Below are 22301 nucleotides of genomic sequence, written 5' to 3' on the forward strand. Positions count from 1 at the left end.
GAGCCTTGCTGACCCCGTCCCTTCCAGTTTACAACGTTCCCTGGCTCATTCCCATATGCAGAGATAAATTGCACTCTCCCAGTTCATTAAATGTCACTCCCTCCTTTGCCAGTAAAAACTACTCCTTGAAGAAACACATGTAGGAACCATTAATCTCCAGCCTAATTGTACTCTAAAACACACGAGCTGTCTCGGAGTCCACTTTCTTCTTTGTGCATGTATAAACCACGGGCAATTTGCAAATATTTAGAGCATTGCTTTATATATATTTAAAAAAAATCACTTTTATAAAGGTTATCTATCGAGTTAGAATGCATCACCGCCGGGGGGGGGGGGGGGGGGGGGGGTTCAAAGCACCTTTTGATCACAGCTTGAAGTCAGCTTCAACCACCCCTCCTCCTCCTCCTCCACCTCGATCACACCTGCAAGGTTACCAGACACAAAGATAAGCGAAGAGCGCCAAGAACGAACTGGGGGGCAAAGTGCTCCCAGGGACCCCATGCCTGGAATGTTCCGAGTCCCACATTGACCCCAAGGCAAGGCAACCAAGGAATGCAAGAGAATGTAACATTTCCAGGACAATCTTCCACTAAAGTGTAGATCCCAGCCGGGAAAATAAATACTATTTAAACCACTTAGAGGTAGCAATGCAAACATTTTTCAAATATTTTAAAATGCCAATAAAACTCCTTTTGCCCAGACTTAACCAGTAACGCGACTAAAATTCCATGAAAGGGGGATGATTTGTGACTTTTCATACAGTTGAAAGCAAGTTCTTCGGGGAATGATGAGGAAGTCCCGCCCATTCCCGCACCGATTGGCTCACTCGGATTCCTTCGCCGAACGCAAACACGCCCAGGGTGCGTGCGATTGGTGGGCGGCGCTGTCAGTCACAGCCGTGTTGCAATCTACACGGGATGAAGGTGGCGATAACGGGCGCTTTATTACCAGGAGTGGGTAGGTTATAGAGGCTGCATTTCGGTGGGGCTGGCAAAGGGAAAGAAAGAGCAGGCTTAACACCTTCTCGGCGTGCTCAGAAACCGAGTCTCGAACGCAGGTCGCCCTGCTCCATCCCCACGAAGGGATCCCGAGCCTGGGAGTCTGACTGGTATCACACACACACAGACACACAGATTTGTGCGAACTTTGAAACAAAATGTTCACAAAGTTTGCAGTGATCGTCCTCTCCCACTTCACGCTGTTGTTTGCTGCTCTCCCACTCTCTTGCAGCCAGAGGTCGAGTCCACCAAAGGTAAGTGGGTTTAATTTGACAGCCTTTCTTCTTCCGCCTCCGCCCCCCCCCCCACGTCTGTTTTCCTTAATCCTTCTTCCCCCTTTTATGTTTTTACGCTACTTTTCCCTAGGATGTATCCAAACTGAAAAGTCCCAGCCATTCGACACCTGTCGTCAAGGACAGGGGCACGAAGCGTGCGGGGACACAAGTTAAAGTCGGTGGCTGCAGGACCGAAATCACCCACACAAGGGAGGGGGAGGGGACCTTTGCTGGGACTTGGGACAAAATTGTGACCATGGCGCAGCTTGAAAGCCAGATGGAAGATGCAAGGCATCTAGTCCGGTTTTGGGTCGAGCGGAGGGGTGGGAGTGATGATCCCCGGTCTCTTTCTTCCTCCCCCCCCTTCTCTTTGGCCAACCTGTTCGTCCCGTTCGCTCCACAGCAGAGAAGAAGAGGTGAACTTGACCGGGTTTGAGCATTCCAAACTATCCCTTTGATCAGTTAACAGGTACGTCCTGTGCCCGTATATTTCTGAGCAGGACGACTCTTCCCCACCGTCTCCTCCAGGAAGGCAGTTGGGAAATATTTGACGAGCGTTCAGCGAGACCGCACTTTCAATGAACCTCAAAGATACAAATGACCCTCTCTGGGCGGGCAAAACAGAGCGAAGAACAATTGTAGCCCCCCACCGGTGGGGGGCTAAAACCAGCCACTGCGATCAAGACCACCTCCGGGTTCCAAGTGTGAAAGAGACACAAATGTCCCGCATTTTTTTTTAAAAGCTCACACACTTTCCAGGCTTTCGAAGTAGGACCTTGTGTTCGCGCTGCGGCGGGACCGCGACCACCTTCAGCCGAGCGGTTCGTTGGGTATACTGGCCTGTACACACAGGCGAGACAAAAGAACCCATGGAGCTTTTTTTTTGGGGTGGGGGGGGGGGGGGGGAGGAGAAGCGGGTTTATCAGTAAAGCATTCTGTATGGAACGATAATTAAAGCAGAATCCTCATTTGAAGGGGAACTCAAAGTCAAGCAGCAAACTCGTTTGATGTATCTCTGTATGTATTCATACAGATGTGAAAGTATATGAATGCGTAGGGGCGCGGGTGGGTGGGTAGGGGGGCGCGGGTGGGTGGGTAGGGGGGCGCGGGTGGGTGGGTAGGGGGGCGCGGGTGGGTGGGTAGGGGGGCGCGGGTGGGTGGGTAGGGGGGCGCGGGTGGGTGGGTAGGGGGGCGCGGGTGGGTGGGTAGGGGGGCGCGGGTGGGTGGGTAGGGGGGCGCGGGTGGGTGGGTAGGGGGGCGCGGGTGGGTGGGTAGGGGGGCGCGGGTGGGTGGGTAGGGGGGCGCGGGTGGGTGGGTAGGGGGGTCCACTCACACACACATACAAGCGCACACGGACACTCAGGTTGAGAGAAACGAACAGCGGTGAATTTCAGAATAATCGGGGAGGTTAGGGGTGTGTGGTTCTTGCAGATGTGCAAGGAACGAATGGAATGAACTGTTGGTGCAAATTTTAAATCGGGTGGTATGTCTGTCATTTCACTTGCCCCCACTGATTTTGGGAGCTGGGAGACAAATTCAGTTTACATGGACCCAAAGGGTACCTGGGGAATGGTGTTGTTTAGTTCAATTTGTAATCATTAATGGGAGAGGTTATTGTGAGTGATGAGAGATTGCTGGTGTATCCATAAGTACAATGTACATTGGCAGCAAAATTCTCATTTTCTCCAGCCAAACTGGTAAGATAAACCAACTACAATAGTATGTGTTCAATAACCATAATATGCAGAAGAGGTGTGTTTATATAAAAAAAATCAAAGGATAGAAAAATTATAATTATTCAGTTACATTTAGTGCAAAAATAATGATGTTTCTGGAGACTTTAGTGATCCTGGAGTTATTTAAATGAAGAAATTGGGGAGAATTAAGAGATGGTAAAGGATTTCAGACTGTGTACCAATCCCTGCAAAGTATAATGCCATAATTGGCAAACATCTGGTAAAGTTTGGGAAATGTTGCTCTTTGCTTGCCTTGCCATAACCTTGTATTGGAAAGATGGAACATTTCTTGTGTCCCTCCATTTTGTTTTCAATAGAATGTTCTGTACCCAAGGATTGATCAAGTCGCGTTAGATTTAGCAATGAATGTGCAGTAGGACCACTTAAGTGGGCAGCCAAGAGGAGTTTCTCTGATAGATATTGAAGATTGCTGACATTTAATTGCCAAGAGAAATGTAAAATATTGATTCAGATTTGGGAAGAGTTATTCAAATTGACAATGACTAAAACAACAGAAGATCAGTTCGAGCTGTTGGAAAATGAATTTATTGCAACTCGGCACTTGTTTCTATGGCTAAGGGAAAGGCATTTTATTTTCCCACCCCTTCTCTCAGCCCTGATAGTTAGAGGCTGGGGACAAATAAAAGAAACACAGAACTGAGCAATGGAAAGTCCTCACATGGTTAGAAAAGTCTAAGGACTACTAAAAGGGTGCAGAAAATAACTTAAGTTCAAATTTATTGTCAGAGTACATACTTCACATCACATTTACCCTTCTTGTGGGCCAGGCAAAATTTCTACTTAATGGTAGTGCAATAAAAATACTCAAGAAAAGATGTATCCAAGAGAGAAATGTAAACAAATTCTTCAATACAGTAATAAATAATGTGTAAAGTAAGAGTCCTTAAATGAGTCCCTGGTTAAGTTTGTTGTAGAGGAGTCTGATGGTGGAGCTGTCCCTGAACCAGGTGGTGCGAGACTTGTGGCACCTCCACCTCTTTCCTGATGGCAGCAGCAGCAAGAACAGAGCGTGGCCTGGGTGGAATGGATCCTTGATGATTGCTGCTGCTCTCCGACGGCAGCGTTTCCCGGTATATTCTCTGGATGGTGGGGGGAGTTTTGCCTGTGAAGTTATGGGCCACGTCCACTAACTTTTGCGGGGCTTTCTGCTCAAACGTAATGGTGTCTCCATTTAAGGCTGCGGTGAAGCCAGTCAGCACACTTTCCACCGTGCATCTGTAGAAGTTTGCCAAGGTTTCCAATGTGCAAACTTCCACAAACCATTGAGGAAGTAGAGGTTCTGTCATCACGATGACATTCATGTGTTGGGTCTAGGAAATGTTCCTTGAGATAGGTTGATAGGATAGCTAAAAAGGCCTGTGGTATGCTGATCGGCTTCTGCAGCTCTATAAATCTCTACTGAGAGCACACTTGAAACTTTTGTGTTCCGTCCTGCTCCCCTCGTTACAGGAAGGATGTGGAAGTTCTGGAGAGGGTGTAGAGGAGATTTACCAGGATGTTGCCTGGATTAGAAAATGTGTCTTATGAGGCAAGTTAGCAGAGCTGGGGCTTTTCTGTCTGGAGTGAAGAAGGATGAGAAGAGACTTAATAGAGGACTACAAGATTATAACAGGCTTGGATAGTGCCACTTTTCCAGCGTGGGAATAGCAAACACCAGAGGATGTCTACAAACTGAAGGGAAGAAATTTTAGGGGAGACACCAGGGGTAAGTGTTTTTTTAAAACACAGAATTATGGGTGCCTGGAAATACCTTGACAGGGGTGGTGGTGGAGGCTGAAACATTTGGGGGCACATAGATGGAAGAAAAATAGAGGGTTATGAGGTTGAGAGGGTTTAGTTTCTTTTTAGGTATACATAGGTTGGCACAACATCGTGGGCTGAAGGGCCTGTACTGTGCTGTAATGTTCTACATTTCCACCACACTCTTTGGTATGATTGAGGTCTGTTTGATGGTTGCTATGTCCTGCTGGAGTTAGCCATTGAAGATGTCTGAGTACATTGGAGAATCTAGTTTATTGTCATAAAATGTGTCAAAAAATTTGTTGTTTTCTGGAATATTGAGATCAATACAAATTCTAGCACTTCATGGAGTAACTGGAAAGTAACATTGAGTACTTGCCAAGATTAACTGGAGCAAAATAACAGTAATGAAGAAAATACTGGCACCATATTGCCATTAATTCCTGAACCAGATACATTCCAATCTTGGGGTTTTAAGTGAATGAAGTACAAAATTGCAGGTGGCCCGATTAAAATCTTTGGGAACTCCTAATTCAGGTGCGGTTGCTTTAGTCTGGAACATTACACGACATTGTTCTGTTTAAGGAATTTATAGACTAATTTGTTCTCAGATAATTGACTAGAATTTATAATTAAAGATAGGGTGACTAATCTGTTTAAATTGCAGTTAAGTAGAAGCAATGTGGATGTTAATAGGGAGACCATAATAAACAAATCATATTGAATTTTGGAAAGTGTGTTGAAAGCAGCAGACTGGAAAGATTAATATTTGTATAGATTGTGGAAGGCATTTTATGGGATAGTGTTGCTTGGAGTTAATCTCATGGGACTGAGGGTAGGTTATTGGTCTGATGAGGTGATTGACTCTCTGGCAGGGCCTGACCAGCAGGTGGAATGGAAAGATGCATATCTAAGTGTCCTGGTAAAGGGTGCAAATGTCAGATCGTAATTGATTGAACAGATGGATAAAAGTGGTGGCAAATGCATTTCAAAGTGGGAAATGAAGAGCCAGAGGCCCATTTATAAAGGTTAATTAAAGCATCATTAACATAAAAAACCATTCAAAAGTCTGAAGGGTAACAGCCTGAAGCAGAGGTGTTTGGAAAATCTGAAAAATTTAACATAAACTAACATAATTACTCACCTTGTGGTCATTTACAATGCACCCCTTAAGTTCCTGTGGCATGTTAGTCCTGGTGCTTTGATGTGGAGCAACGTGGCCTGAGTCATCAGCTGGACGTTGAATCCATGAGGTGAGTTTTGCGGTGCTATTTACACTTCAGGCTTCCCCCGAAAAGTACTGGGGTCCTGCAGGATAAATCATGGTGCAGGAATTGATTAAAAATTCCTGCATTTTCCTTTTTGGACTGCCCACTTAATGGCAAATTTTAGACATAGGAGAAAGAGGCTATTCAGCCTGTTGAGTCTGCCCTGACATTCAGTCAAGAGCTGATCCATTTTCCCATGCAACCCCCACTTCTTCCCATAATCTTTGACCTGGTGAATTAAGAATATATCAATCTGCTTTTAATGCACCCACTGACCTGGACTCCACAACCGCCTGTACCAACAACTTTCACAGATTTATTACCTGCTGGCTGAAGAAATTCCTCCACATTTCTGTTCTGAGTGAAGTTGTGCCCTCTCGCCCTTGACTCAATCACCGTGGGGAAACAACCTTTCTACATCTACTCTGTCCATGCCAGAGTAGACGGGTGACTCGTAGAGGTTAGCTCAATGCTGTTACAGTGCCAGTGACCGGGTTTTGAATCCAGCACTGCCTGTAAGGAATTTGTACATTCTCCCCATATGCAGTTTCCTCCTCCCCTTCAAAATGTACTGGGGTGTATAATTAGGCGGCACGGGCTTATGGGCTGAAAGGACATGTTAGTTACCCCGCTGTATGTCTAAAGAAAACATTTTCAATTCAATTTCCCCCCTCATTCTCCTAAATACAGGCCAAGAGCTGTCAAACACTTCTCCTATGAAGACCCTTTCCTTCCCAGAATCATCCCAGTGAACTCTTTCAACCTTCTCCAACATCAGCACACCTTTTTTTCTTAAATGAGGTGTCCAGAGCTGCTTAAAATACTGCAAGTGAGGTTTCTCCAGTGCTTTTTAGAGGTTCAACATCACACCCCTGCTCTTGTATCTATTTCTCTTGAAAAGAATGCCAGCGTTTGCTGTATCTCTCACAGCCATCTGACGTGGCAGAGGGAAACCACTGTTTAATGTCTCACCTGGGAGGCAGCACCTCTGAGTGCAGTATGTATTCTGTCGGCACTGCAGAGGAGTGCCAGCATCCACTTCTTCCATGCGTGATGTTTGCACACCCTCCTGAGTAGGATCCAAGAAGCCTCAGCTTTTTAAAAAAAAAAAAAAAAATTTAGACATAATGGTAACAGGCCATTTTGGCCCACAAGTCAATGCTGTCCAATTACACCCAATTAACCTACAATTCCTGGTAAGTTTGTAATGGTGGGAGGAAACCAGAGCCTCGGGTGGGGGGGGGGGGGAGAACCCACGCAGACACAGGGAGAATGTGCAAATGCCTTATACAGGATTCAAACACTGCTATACCCACCGTGCTGCCTGCTTCTGTGTTGACATCTGCACATCCTTCCTAGTTGGATCTAAGCAGCTGGTGATTCAACTGGTAATAAATACATTCATCTGTACTGGTGGTCTTTTGATATCCAGTTAGCTGCTGCTTATTGGTCGACTCGGCAGAATAAATGCTGTCGTTTGTTCACATTGGACAACGGTAGAGCACAATACTCTATTTTAAAAACTCTTAATGTCCCATCTTTCCCAAAGACTGAAGGCTCACAATTCCTTGCTGCTAACAATAGCTGATCAGTTTCCCCCCCCAAAGCACTGTATCCTTTTCATTTTAGATTCGATTTCACTGCAAAATCTGTGTGAATACTTCTCTGCACCGCTGGATTTGGTAGCAGAAGGATTGTGAAGGACTATTTCTCATAGGATTATTCAAAATGAGTCTAATCTCCCTCCACCCAGCTTTAAGGAATGGAAGTAAAATGTGAAAGTCTGCAGACACCATGCTTGAAGTAAAAACACCAAACTGGAGAAACTCAGCACTGTACTTTATCTAGCAAAGGGGAAAATTTATCACTGATGTTCTGGCTTGAGCCCTTAATCAAGGTATGGAAAAATGTTGGCAGGCATCCGAATAAAAGGCTAAGGGGGTGGGAGAATGGTCCCAAAGGCTGGAGGTCATAGGTGGAGAAGGGATGGCTGGGGGAATAGAGAGGGAAGGGAGTGGAAAGCTGAAGACAGGGAAGGGAGGGAGAGAGGACAGCAGAAACTGGAGAAGTCGATGTTAATACCATCTGACTGGAGAGTGCCCAGTTGGAAAATCAGGTGTTGTTCCTCCAATTTGCGGGTGGTCTTGCTGCGATGAGTCTTGATATCTTGGTGATGTGGCTTTAGTGCTTTGGTTGGGGTCTCCTGTACAAGCAGCAGGAGAACCGGAATGTAGAAGATGTTGGCATTGCAAAAAGCCATTGTGTCTGGATGGTTCTGGGATGCAGGCACTTTGAAAGTCCTAAACAAGCTTTAATATATTTTTGGGACTGTAGCACCACTCGACTCAAATTCCAGCTGTCCCGCGTCAGACAATGTGACACTTTGGAGCTCATGTATTAGTCGACCCTACCTGCCCATGAAAGGAAATGGTTTAATGTTAAATGTTCCATGGAAAGGGGTTTGTACCATGAGGAGAGATTGGGAAAGATTGATCAATGCTGGAAGTTGGGAGAATGAGAGATCTCAGTGAGGTGACCAAGATTCTGAAACATTGACAAGCTGTTATTTCACATTTGTAAGATGTGTAGTAAGTGTCAGTGACTGGAAAAGGAGTGGAGGACCGAGATAAGGAAAGGAAGGGTTATAAATCCCTGGGGATTTTCCCTCTCCCCCCAGTGGTCAGAATCAGCATTTATTATCATGAACAAGTCATGAAATTCGATGTTTTGCAGCAGCTTCATAAAGCAAATATTCATGTAAACCACCTTCCAACAACAAATAAAAAAAGAATGGTGCAGGAAAAGTGAGGCAGTGTCTTTGGTTCATTGATTATTCAGGAATCTGATGGCAGTGGGGAAAAAGCGGTCCCTGTGCCACTGAGTGCTCTTCTTTAAGGTCCTGTACCTTTTCCCCAATGATAGCAGAGTGAAGAGGGCATGGCATGGGTGGTGGGGGTCTTTGAGGATGGAGGTTGCTTTCTCAAGACACTGCCTCTTGTAGATGTCCTTGATGGAGTGAAGTCTGGTGCCTGTTTATTGCAGGCTGAGTTAACAACTCTCTGGAGTTTATTCTTGTCCTGAGAGTTGGCACGTCCATACCAGGCAGTGACGCAACCAGCCAGGATGCTCTCCGCGGTACATCTGTAGAGGTTCACGAGAGTCTTTGGTGACGTATCTAATCTCCTTAGACACCTCACAAAGTATAGCCACTGGTGAGCCTTCTTCATGATTACATCAACGTGGAGGCTCCAGGACGGAGATGTTACACCCTGGACTTTGAAAGGACTGGGTCATATTCCCCTGACTTCCTCCTGAAGTCCACAATCATCTCCTTAGTTTTGCTGATGTTGAGGGCAAGGTTGTTGTTGTTACACCATTCAACGAGCTGATCTCTCTCCCTCCTGTATGCTTCCTCATTGCCGTTTGTGATTCTGCCGACAACTGTGGTGTCATCACAAACTTGTAGATGGCATCGGAATTATGCCTGGCCACACAGTCATGGGTGTGTAATGAGTAGAGCAGTGGGCTAAGAACTTATCCTTGATGTTGAGGAGGAGACGTTGCTTCCAATTCATACTGACTGTGGTCTTCTGATGAGAAAGTCAAGGATCCAGTTGCGGGGGGAGGATGGGGGTACAGGGGCCCAGGGTCTGGAGTTTGTTGACCAGCACTGAGGGAATAATGGTATTGAAGGCCGAGCTGAACTCGTTGAAGAGCAGCTGTATGTATGAATTGCTTTTTTGTGTATAGTTCAGGAGGTGAGGAGTTTGGATAGAAGAGGGAGCTTTAGCCTCCAAGTTGGCCATGGTCTTATTGAATGGCAAAGCTGACTAAAGAGGACGTACGCCTTACTGCTACATCTCGTGAGTGGCCAAAATCACCGGAAATTGTGATGGGTAGAACATGATGTGCAAAAACATTGGAAACTGGGGCTCTGACCCAACCTCAAACCAGACAGAACGAGTTTACAATACTGTAGACTCATTCCCATTTTAATCCTTTCACATCATTAAGATTCAAAATGCTTGTGTTTTAAATCAGCTCCCCCAGTGTATGCACACTGACATCTTCCTCTAACCTTGAAGTTACTATTGGGGATGTGTTAAAATAGTAATCCTGGGTATGTCATATGTTGGCACAGTGTGCCTGCTGGGCAGACCATCGTGAGTAGAGCAGGGCACTGCCTTTAATGGACTAAGTGCACTTTCTGGATGTAGGAAATTCCTTTCTTAAGCTTTCTAATTTATTTTCATGCTGATTTGCTTTCTATTTCATTCTTCCCACTTCCATTTTTTCTTGCTTATTTTCAATTTGTACTCTTCATTAACCTGTAAATAGCATTTAATGATGGTATTTCATGTGTGGTTTGACATTTCCCTTGTTCATCTTCTCCACGGCCATGAAAGCTGGAGCCAATAGAAGTGTGAAATTTTCACTCCTAACCTGATCCTTGGATTATGGGTAGGGATGACGGCCATTTCTCTACTGCATAATGATGGCGGGTGGCCTGAAACCTGTGTGTAAAACCTGACTCTAACCCCCTGTTAGTTCACTTACAAGGTCAGTGAAATGAGCATCCGGTACCAATAATGAGGTGCACCTTAGTCAGAATTAATCATAACAGGATTAGTTTGCAAGGTTGCTAATTTCCAACAGTCTTTTTCCACTTGCTGCCCAACCCCATCCTTGGTGACTCGTCTGTCTCCTTTCCCCCCCCACCCCCCCCCCCCCCGGCCCTGGTTCACCAATCTCTACAGGAACCTATCCAATTCTCCTACTTTTTATCATTCCACTGGCGATCTCTCCTCTGTACTCTTTGTCTTTATGAAGGGTTCCAGTCTGAAACGGCCACCAGTATGTGAAGACTGGTCAAGGCTACTGGCCACCATTATGTCTATTGAGAGCATCCTGGCTGGCTGCATCACAGTGACGTACGGTTGCTGCAGAGAAATGGATCGGAGGACAATCCACAGGATTATAAGAGTGGCAGAGAGGATCAATGGAGTCTCTCCCCCCCATGACCTGATCTACTGGGATCATTGTCTGAAGAGGGTGGGCAAAATAATTGAGGACCCTAAACACAGTGTCTTTCAGCCCAGGGAAGAGATACGGTAGTATCAGAGCCAGCACTACCAGACTGAGGGACAGCTTCTTCCCACGGACAGTGAGAATGCTGAATGACCAAAGGAACTGCTCACACTGACCATCCAAGACACTCATTTGTACAAAAGAATATATTTATTTGTATAGATATAGTACTTGTCCTGTATATGCATTATTTGTCTGTCTGTGTTATGTCTGGTTGTGTGTCTGCATGTTTTGCACTGAAAATGACCAGAGAATGATGTCTCATCGAGTTGTACAACCAGATGACAATTGATTTGACTAGAGTTCTTGTTTTCCACTAATGCTGCTAACCCGCCGAGTTCCTTCAGCCAATTGTATCTTGCTCTAGATTTCACCATCTGCAGTCTCCTGTGTGTCTCCAGTTTGCAAATTAGGGTGTCGTCAGATTTTTATTTTAAACACCAATGCTTTGGCATTTAGATCCCATGAGATGAGGATACAAGGTACCTGTATTGCATTTTGTGAAGTTAAACCAGGGCAGGGCCTGCTCAGTAGAAGGTAGAGACCTGAGGAGTGTTGCAGAGCAGAGAGAGCTAGGGGCACAGATAAATCATTCCCTGACTGCTGTGTGACTCTGTGGCTTTGTGCAGTAGTGGAGAAGAACTGCTTCCTTCCACAAACTCCCTCTATAGGCCATTTCAGTTCAGGCCTTTGCCCGGAGACTGACTATGGATGGATTTGAAATCTTGAACTTACCATTTCAGACTGTAGCCCAAAAAGACTGCTCCAGCGCCCCATTCAAAGGAGAGGCGCTTCGTAGCACCCTCTGGAACCCCGTGGAGGTGGGCTGACTGGTGCTGTAGTGCCACCTGTCATTAATATATCATACAATACCTGTCATCTATGGTTGCCAGAACAGTTCCAGTTTTATGGGTAGGGAAGACGGCCATTGCTCTGCCGTGTTTTGAGCTGCAGAGAGCGGCCCTGAAGGCTGAAGCAGCTCGATGTGGCTGTTCCAGCCCACACCGGCTCCCCCTCCTCGATGGTTCTCGTGCCTCCATTGGCTCAAGGGCTCCCCGCCGCCCCTGACTGGGAGGGATAGGGGTGAGCATGGAGATGGGTCATGGGCTGACGGCATCATCATCTCGCTCCCCCAAACAGCTGCCTAGCGCAGCTGCTAATTCCGATTGATCGGTGGAGATTATCCCTCTCTGAGAGGGGTTGGATTATGCAGCTCGGAGACCGCCTCCGCACATTCAGAGAGGAAGGTCATTTTGCATTTTGGCGAAGTTTCCCCGAGTTTTTAGCCTATTTGAAATGACCTAATGTTTCCTGCCACCAAGGAAAGGCAGCTAACGTACTCAAGGACCCATCAGCCCCAGGACCACTCTTGTCACCCTCTTCCCATTTCTCTCACCAACAGTTAAAGAAGCTTCCTCCCTGCAGCCATCGGGCTCCTGAATGAACTCCACAGCAGTGCTCTCATGCTGCTGTTGTCTGGTGCCAATGGTTCTGTGTGAGGCCTGCAGATACTGTGATTGTAGTAAATACACACGGAAATGCTGGAGGAACTTGGCTGATCTTTCAGCGTCCATAGGAGATGAAGGTATATCGTCGACATTTAGGACCTGAGCCCTTCTTCAAGGAATAAGCAGAATGAGCCAGAAATAGTGCTGGCTGGAATGGGGGAGCACATCCAGACTAACACAAGGTGTTAATTGGATATGATAAAGGGAGAGGTGGGAATTGATTGTCTGTATGTCTGCATGCCATCAATCAAGAAGAGTGTGGCAGCCTGCCTAATAACTATCATCCAGTAGCACTTGTTTTGAAAGACTGGTGTTGAAACATATCAGCTCCTGTCTGAGTGGTGACGTGGATCTGTCCAATTCACCTATTGTGGGAACAGGTCTATGGCAGATGCCATCTCACTGGCCCTACACAAAGCCCTGGATCACTTGGACTGCAAAGATGTTAACATCAGGATGCTCTTTATCAACTACAGTTTGGCATTTAATACCATCGTTCCCTCAAAATTGATCAGCAAACTCCAAGACCTGGGAGTTAACACCCCTCTGTGTAATTGGAGAACATCTCCTCCACAATCTCCATCAGTACTAGGGCACCACAAGGCTGTTCTTAGTTCCCCTGGTCCATTCACTTTACACCTACAACTGTGTGACTCGTACGACAATAATATCTATAAATTTGTTGATGATACCAAGGTAGTGGGTTGTATAAAGGAGGGAGATTGAAAACTTGGCTGAATGGTGCACCAACAACAACCTCACACTGAATGAACTGATTCTGGATTTCCCTTCCTGAAGTCAATAGGTATACAATCCAGTGATCATTGGGGGGGATCAGAGCAAATTTAAGTTCTTGGGAGTCACTATCTCAGAGGATCTTTCCTGAACCCAACATATCAATGGCATCGTGAAGAAAGCTTGACAACACCTCTATTTCCTCAGGAATTTGCGGAGGTTTGGTACCACAGCAGGGACCCTGGCAAATTTCTACAGAGGTGTGGTGGAAAGTGTGCTGACTGGCTGCATCTCTGTCTGGTATGGGGACACCAATATCCCTGAATGTAAAGCCCTCCAAAAGGTATTGGACACATTCCAGGACACGGGCAAAACCCTCCCCACTATCAAGAACACCTAGAGGGAACGCAGCCGTCTGAGTGCAACAGCAATCATCAAGGAGCCACACCACCCAGCACACGCTCTGTTCTCACTGCTGCCATCAGGAAAGAAGTATCGGTGCCACAAGATTCTCATCAGGTTCAGGAACAGCTGCTCTCCCTCCACCATCAGACTCCTCAACAACAAACTCAATCAGGGACTCATTTAAAGACTCGTGCACTTTGTTGATTTTTTAGAGGAAATTTTCTGCATTGCACAGTCAGTTTGTTTACATTCATTATCTGTTTACAGTTCCTTATTTGTTTACATGTGTACAACGTGTAGTGTTATTTTTTTTGCACTACCAATTAGAGATAATTCTGCCTTGCCCACAGAAAAAGAATCTCAGGGCTGTATGTGATGTTGTGTATGCCCACTGGCAATAAAATCTGAAATGTGTGCAAAAGGAGACGGAAAAGAAAGAGAGACAGCTTGGGGAAGACAACAGGAGAAGCGTGGGGTGGGGGGGGGGGGGGCGGGGTAAGGGTATTTTAATGAAAGCCAGCTAAGGTGATCTTAATGTCATTCAGTAGGAGGGTGTTCGGCTGGAAGATGAGGTGTTGTGTGCTTTTATATAGCTGTAGGAATGTCAGAGATAATGTTATTCTACTCACAGAAGAACCCCTCTGTCTGCTAGTTATTTTTTTAACAAAAATCTTTAACTTAAAAGGTGTAATGGTGAACTGGCAGGTGTTTGCAATTTATAGTGGTGTGGGATCCAGGAGTTGTTGCTGATCTGCCATCATCAACACTGTTGTGCCAAGTTAAGGTCGTTCTCGGTCTCCTTTTTCTGCTACCCTGCGTGAAGTATCTGCTTGTTTGTACAGCTTTTGCAGACACTAAATGAAAGGCCACACTGTATTGGTCTGAGGAAAAGTTTGACATCGTTTTGACATTTATTGCAGGCAAAGGGTTTTTTTGTGTCCCATGCTTTGTTATTGAACTTGTATCCAGGGCTACTGACTTCTGGAAGACCACAGATTCAGTTCAGTCACCTCTGTTTGACTGCAGGCACCAGAAGATACATAATACACCGAGGAAATGAGCCAAGTCCCTTCACTCTTCAACATGGTGATTGGTTCATGTTGAGCCATGGGCATCCCTTCCTTGCTCAGTTGGTGTCTTCTGACGGAGCAGCTCAGTATAATCCCTTTTCCCCCCTCTTTTCTCACCTTCCTCCTCTCAATTTTGCCAAGGGATTCTCCTTCTGGCAACACCCAGCAGGAAGGCCTTGGGCAATCAAGTCTCAGGAACCTGGGAGGGCTGGGGCATCCTCTTGTTGAGTCTGGGCATCATAGTTGGCAGTGATTCCGCGTAAGCAGGAGAGGTTCGTGCCACCAGCACACAAAAACCTTGCACAGCTGGCCCTGTGGGAAACCACAGGCCAATAAATTCTCTGAGAGCCAGGCTTTGTCAGTCACTAACCCCTCTGCTGTGTGTCTGGGAAAGGGCCATGCACACATTGGATGGATCCTCCTTGGTGCTGGAGGAACTCAGTGGGTCAGGCAACATTACAGAAGGCAACAGATGGGCAACGTTTCAGGGCAACTCCTTCATAAATTCTCCTTATTGGAACTTAAAGCTTTATTTTTCTTTCAAAATGCAGTAAAAGCCCAAAAGTCTGGATGCCAGAAATCCGGACACCCTGCACTGAATACTAATCCTATCACGAAGAAATTCATTTGCGTATTGCATTTTTCTTTTATAATGTTCATTTTAAAACATAATTTCAAGCTTTACTTGCTCTTTTATTGAAGTGAAAACATTTAATGCTTTCATTTTTGTTAAGCATTGACTTTATTTTGTTTTAAACTGTTCATTTTGATAAAAGAAGCGTGCTGTATTTTCTAACGAATAAACTATCATGATTTACCTGTTCTTCTATTATTTGTTCCTCCTTAAATTTGAATGTTAAAAGAACTGCCCGAGAATCTGAAACATCTGGGAAATCCGGTCCGACCCATTCCCTGAGCAGTCCAGATTTGAGGACATTTCCTGTATACGTGACATTTTATCCAGCGACTACAATCAGTCACATATCTCCCCACATTGATTGTATGGTATATCGGCTATCCCACACTTTCGGTGGCCTGTTTTCTCAACAGGTGATGTTTGCCATCCTCCATTCTACTCCGCAGGGCCCCCAGTTCCCGACTTCCTCTCCTGGCTCTCCTCCCTTTGAACTTGCTGTGTTCATTGGAAAATTTATTATTTAGAGACATCTGACAACCGAAGGAGGAAGAGAGTTAAAAGTATTTGCTGACGAGTTTATTGTTCTACACTTTGTACAGTGTACAAATGCACTGAAATTCTGACTTGCTGCAGCCAAACAAGTGCACATTTATATAAAAAAAAACAATAATTAGACACAACCTGTACGTTTGGCATAGCAGTTGGCACAACGGTATTACAGCGCCAGCAATTGTGACCAGGGTTCAAATCCTGCACTGTCTGAGGAGTTTGTACATTCTCCCTGTAACTGTGTTGGTTTTCCCCAGGGCTCCGATTTCCTCCCACTGTTCAAAATGTACCAGGGATTGTAGGTCAATTGGATGTAATTGGGCGACATGGGCTTGTAGACCGAAAAGGCCTGTCACCCTACTGTAGGTCTAAATTAAAAAAATTAAAATTTAAAACAAACACAAAGACTGATAATGAATGATCAGCAACATTTGTGTAAGAAACAAAAGTGGGCTATTAATGGAGATAAAATCCAGTCGATTAGAAAATTAACCCATCTTGTAGGCCCTGTCCATGTTCAATGAGAATTTATTGTCTTGTACATGTGTACAACATGCAGATGCACTGAGATTCTTACTTGCTGCAGCCACACACGTATGTAAGACATGCCAAGTGCAATTGCTTAATTAAATTATTACAATATACCAAGAAAGAAAAAGGGATGGACAAATAAATACTTGCAGTTGTAGTCTGTGACAATGATGAGACACCAGAACCTCTGCTGGAGGAGTTGCTTTGTGGGAGCCAGCCTCTCAGGGCTGGCAGAACACCAGACTCTTTCTTCCCCAGTAAACCTTAGCTGCAACTGCAATGAACTCAAACTTTATTCACAATAACAGTGCAAAGTCTTTTCAGTTGTCATGTCATATTCATGTCTACGCAAAGGAAAACACTGAGATCTTTAAACATTCATCGTGTCACGTTTGTTTGTGCTCTGTTGTACCTTGTAGAGCTAACCATTTATGTCGGCCTTGCCACCCCCCCCAAGATTAACCCTGTCCATTGTTTGAGTGTCTTTCCCACCAATCTCAGCCCCTCAATGTCCAGTGCCTCCCCCTTGTAGTGACTCCCTGCTTGTAGTTTGATGCGCTTTCCCCTCAAGTTTCAACCCCTTAATTTCCGGTGATGGAAGGACTATATACTGTGGTCTGTCCCCACAGCGCCCTAGTGTTGGCTGTCCCAAGCCTCAGTGTGTCCCTCAGCACATGCTCCTGCAGCTTGGAATGTGCCAGTCAGCATCATTCCCTCACTGTGCTGGAAGAACTGCAAGTGTTCGGCAGACTATGGGGTGTCTTTCAAGAGCAATCTTCCAGCAGCTCTGGATGTCTGTCACTAGGAATGGCCTGTAAATAAGAGCCCTTTGTCACACTGCTGCTGGGGATGAATCATGATGAGGACCCTTGCATCGTTTTCCACACGTTCTTTGCAAATCCACATTCAGCAAAGAGGTTGGCGACAGTGTCCACTCCTCCACAGTCATCCCAAGGACAATGTACATGAAAGGGTGGTGTTCTGGTTGTACAGGGAGGATCTGACTGGGAGGGTTCTTCTCACTGCCAGCCAGGCCAAGTCCTGGTACTTGTTTGTGATCCACTAGATGACCTGGATAGTCTGCTCAGCGACCATCGAGTCCTCGTCTCTCAGTGTCTGCAGGATGACTTGTGGTCAAAGATGTATCAGCTGCAAAAACAACAGCAAACACAATGCTGTGTTTTGATCTAAAGGTTACAGCACGCTGTATTTTTTCCAAACGCAATAATGTTGCTGGTCATGTTACACTCAAACCTGGCATTTTAGGTGGAAGTGAAATTCCGATTTCACATGAAAATAACGTTTTATGCTTAATGGAAATAAAAACTTGATCTCTGCTTACTAAAGAAGTTGATTGCAGCACCAAATACTAGAAATTCTGCTTTTTAAAATGTTCCCTCCAGAGTCATCTCAATGAATGGTGCACGTAGGCCTGGCAGAGACAATGGTAACAAACTGGTGCCGTCAGAGCCCCATGTGGGTGAGTGAGGTCAGGTGTGGAATTTTCCCACTTGTGGCATCAGGTCGGCACTCAAAACGGTTCGGATTTTGCATTTTCTGATGAGGGGTACTTGACCTGTAATGTTTATCGGAAGATTACAAGACTTTTCACACCCCATTTTATCATGCATGCCATTATTACAAATTCCTTAGCCCATATTAAGTTTATATTGAACTGCTGCAATACATTGATATCTATACCTGTTAGAACTGGCTAGTTCTCTGGTCTCCAACATTTAAAAGTGAGAACTTTTTTTTAAACCTATATTCTACCTCCATCATGGAGTTGTTGAAACAAAGAAGCATCTGTGAGACTCGAATGGAGAGATGCTTTCTTCTGGTGTGGGTATCTACAACCACTCTGTGCCATAAAAGATGGAGATAAGGTGATTTTTTGTTCCTATCTCAGTGGGCAGTGAGTCTTTGGGATCCAGTCCTTCACAGGGCTGTGGAAGGGGGTCTTTGAATGCTTTAAAAGCAATGAAAGAATCTTGTAAGCAAGGAGGTGAAAAGTTGAGTTAAACATGAAAATCTGCGGATGCTGGGGTTAAGTGCAATACGCAGACAAGCCGGAGAAACTCAGCAGGTCGCGCAGCGTCCGTAAGAAGTACAGGGCAGCCAACTCATTGGAAGGATGAGAAGTCTTTCTTGATGAATGGGCCCAGGGCTCAAACGTGGGCTACCCTTTACTTCCTCTGGATGCTGCATGACCTGCTGAGATTTGTGTTACACTAAAATCTGAGTGGGTGTCGTTTGGTGAAGTGGTGGCCACTGTAATGTAAGATGGCAGAGATTTTCACATGTAGCTTTTGTAAGGGAGAGATTTAAAAAAAAAAACTCTTTACTGTCTGATAGGTGGCTGAGTCTTTTGTCTGGTGCCTGATGGATGCACTCCCCATCAGCACTTTGCCTAAATCTACATGTACCTGGTCCAGAAAGTGGAGGACAAGGTTCTGAACTCTAGCAATGCAATCAGGGCTAGAGCAGGAAGCCCTGCGTCCAAAACACACCGGAAAACTTTGACAGCAGAGTCCTGTGAGACTCATGTGATCATATGCTAAGATTCCGTTTGGGAATCTCTTCCTACAGGTGGGTCAACAAATTGTGGCAGAAAGGATAACATCTATCTGTTTGAGTTCTGCTTTGAAGTGGTTCCCACAGTAAACTCAGAGGAGGGAGGGGGAGAGAGATGGGAATGGGCAGAGAGGGAAAAAGAGAAGGGGTGGGGGGAGGGAGAGAGAAAAACTGGGAGGTGGGGGGGAGAGAGAGGGGAAACTGGGAGGTGGGGGGGCGAAACTGGGAGGTGGGGGGAGGGAAACTGGGAGGTGGGGGGAGGGAAACTGGGAGGTGGGGGGAGGGAAACTGGGAGGTGGGGGGAGGGAAACTGGGAGGTGGGGGGGGAGGGAAACTGGGAGGTGGGGGGGAGGGAAACTGGGAGGTGGGGGGGGAGGGAAACTGGGAGGTGGGGGGGAGGGAAACTGGGAGGTGGGGGGGGAGGGAAACTGGGAGGTGGGGGGGGAGGGAAACTGGGAGGTGGGGGGGGAGGGAAACTGGGAGGTGGGGGGGGAGGGAAACTGGGAGGTGGGGGGGGAGGGAAACTGGGAGGTGGGGGGGGAGGGAAACTGGGAGGTGGGGGGGAGGGAAACTGGGAGGTGGGGGGGAGGGAAACTGGGAGGTGGGGGGGGGAGGGAAACTGGGAGGTGGGGGGGGAGGGAAACTGGGAGGTGGGGGGGAGGGAAACTGGGAGGTGGGGGGGGGAGGGAAACTGGGAGGTGGGGGGGAGGGAAACTGGGAGGTGGGGGGGGAGGGAAACTGGGAGGTGGGGGGGGAGGGAAACTGGGAGGTGGGGGGGGAGGGAAACTGGGAGGTGGGGGGGAGGGAAACTGGGAGGTGGGGGGGAGGGAAACTGGGAGGTGGGGGGGAGGGAAACTGGGAGGTGGGGGGGGAGGGAAACTGGGAGGTGGGGGGGGAGGGAAACTGGGAGGTGGGGGGGGATAGAATTACACAGCAAGTGAGGCAGCGTCTATGGAAAGAGGAATAGAGTTTCTGTTTCCTGTATTAATTCTTTCCACAAATGCCTGTGTGATTTTCTGAGGGTGGCTGACATTTCCAGCATATGCGTTTTTGTTAAAATTTCTCTTTCACATCTTGAGTTGACATTTTATCAGAGCTTGGTTCTGACGCTGCAGAAAGGATGTGTAAGGTTTGGAGGGGGAGCAGAGGAGATTGACCAGGATGTTTCCTGGACTGGAGAACATGATTTATGAAGAAAGTTTGAGCAAGCTGGGGATTTTCTGTATGGAATAACAGAGGATCGGTGACTTAAAATATATAAGATTATGAGGTCCTTAGCTGGAAGGTGGGTGTGAGGGAGGGAAGGGTGAGGATATTGTGGGGTAGGTTTATATTGGTCAGCAGATCATTGTGGGTGGAGGAGAGGATGAGTGAGTGGAGAGGAGGAGGTGAGGGGTGGGCGAGGGGGGTGAGCGAGGGGGAAGGGAAACGCAAGGGAGAAGCAAGCGAGGGAGGGGGAGGGTGAGCAAAAGGAGAGGGGGATTTCCCACACGAGTTCAGCTGAGTGGTGTGGGTGGGAGTTAATGCTAGGTGTGTAATTTGCAGGGAGATGCCGACTGATGTGTTGGGGTTGCGGTCATCGTCTGCCCCAATCATGTGTGAAAATTGCCCAACTGGTAACTTTATTTCATGGGGGGGGGGGGGCAGAACTTTAGTGCTTGCTACAGGCACTATTTTGCATAGAAACACCACTCGTGCCGTTTGTTTCTGAAGTTCAAAAGTCCACTGATGTCTGTTGTTGGGTTTGCAGATAACCTGGTCCCACATTAAAGGGCTGGATGAGGAGAACTGAGTGAAAATGCACTGAGCAGGATGGTGGGCTGTTCCTGGTCGAGTTGCTCTGTTCTGAGGAAGGAAATATGGATGGTTTACCCTTCTGCAGATGCTGCCTGGCCTATGGGGCATTTTGCTTTTGTTTGTGTCAGCTGGAGTCTGTCGCAGTAGTTTGGAACAAGTGATTGCTGGGGTGATGATATAAAACAGACTGGGATTATGAGTTACAGGGAGGATACAAAGGGATAGGGTTCGGTTAAGGGATTGGACAGATAGTGTTGCAACAGGCATGGTGATTCATCTTGATGGAAACCAGAGAAGGACTTATTCAGTAAACAGTTGGGAACTGTGAAGTATAGTAGAACAGAGGGATGTGGGAGTGCAGATACAGAATTCTTTGGAAGCGACATCACTAAGAGCTTGCATGTTGGCCTTGGATCATTAAAATATTTACTGGAGCTGGGATGTTATGGTAAAGTTGTATAAGTCATGGGTGAGGCCAAATTTGTAGTATTATGTGCAGTTCTGGTCAACAGGGAAGATAGCTATAAGACTGAAAGAGAGCAGAGAAGATTTATAAGGATGTTCAAGAATCTTTCATCATCATGTAATCAAAAAGAAAGTCTAATTTCCTTTGCCTGCTGTAAGGTGCCATTAGTATTGCCTGGTACCCCCTACAGTTGGAGGAAGAGAAGCAAAGGAAAGCCCCTTTGGAGTCAGAGTGTCTGTGGATTCGCCTTCATCAATCCCACAGCCTCTGCAGCCGCACAGACACTTGTTCCGTCCATCCATTGGCAGTTCCAGATCGAAGCCTCCAATATGATCAGGAAGCCTTCAATGTCCTTCTTGAATCTCAGCATCTTCTAGAATCCCAGTTCCAATTCTTGCTTACCTTGAGTCAGTCTCCTGCAGCCTGTGTGGGTCCTTCAGCTGTTAAGCCCCTTGCTGGTCCACTGCCATGGTCACCATCCTCTGATGCTTCTCCTTAATGGGGGTGGGGGGGGAAAATGTTTCTCCGTTTCTGGTACCTGCTGCCCCTCAAAGCCGCTGCCAGCATAGGCACCGCCATTTTTTCCTGAGGCTTGAAGAGCTTGTTACAGGGAAGGTTAAACAGGTTAGGACTTTGTTCTTTGAACCGTCGGAGTATGATAGCTGTGTACAAAATTATGATAGAGTAACATTGAGGTTTGGTGAGACAGGAATTAGAGGTCACGGGTTAAGGGTGAAAAGTGAGATGTTTAGGGGGAACATTCGGGAATTTCTTCACACTGTGGAATGAGCTATCAGTGAAAGTGGAGAATGTGGGTTCGAATTTGACAGTGAAGAGAACTTTGGATTGCTACTTGGATTGGAAGGGAATGGAGGCCTGCGGTCTGGGTGAAGGTTGATAGAG

The 22301-nt window shown here is 46.4% G+C and overlaps 1 protein-coding gene across 4 annotated transcripts in view; it reads left to right on the top strand.

Annotated features, from left to right (window-relative positions):
* Positions 1–961: 961 nt before the first annotated feature.
* The window catches only part of smoc1 (SPARC related modular calcium binding 1), a 268502-nt gene continuing 247162 nt past the window's right edge, over positions 962–22301 (top strand). For all 4 annotated transcript variants that reach the window (XM_069918105.1, XM_069918106.1, XM_069918107.1 and 1 more), the window contains exon 1: positions 962–1252. In XM_069918105.1, coding sequence (XP_069774206.1) covers positions 1157–1252 — 96 coding nt within the window. In that variant the 5' untranslated portion in view covers positions 962–1156. The remainder of the gene's footprint in view (positions 1253–22301) is intronic.

The sequence above is a fragment of the Narcine bancroftii genome, chromosome 2 (assembly GCF_036971445.1).
Source record: "Narcine bancroftii isolate sNarBan1 chromosome 2, sNarBan1.hap1, whole genome shotgun sequence".
NCBI lineage: Eukaryota > Metazoa > Chordata > Chondrichthyes > Torpediniformes > Narcinidae > Narcine > Narcine bancroftii.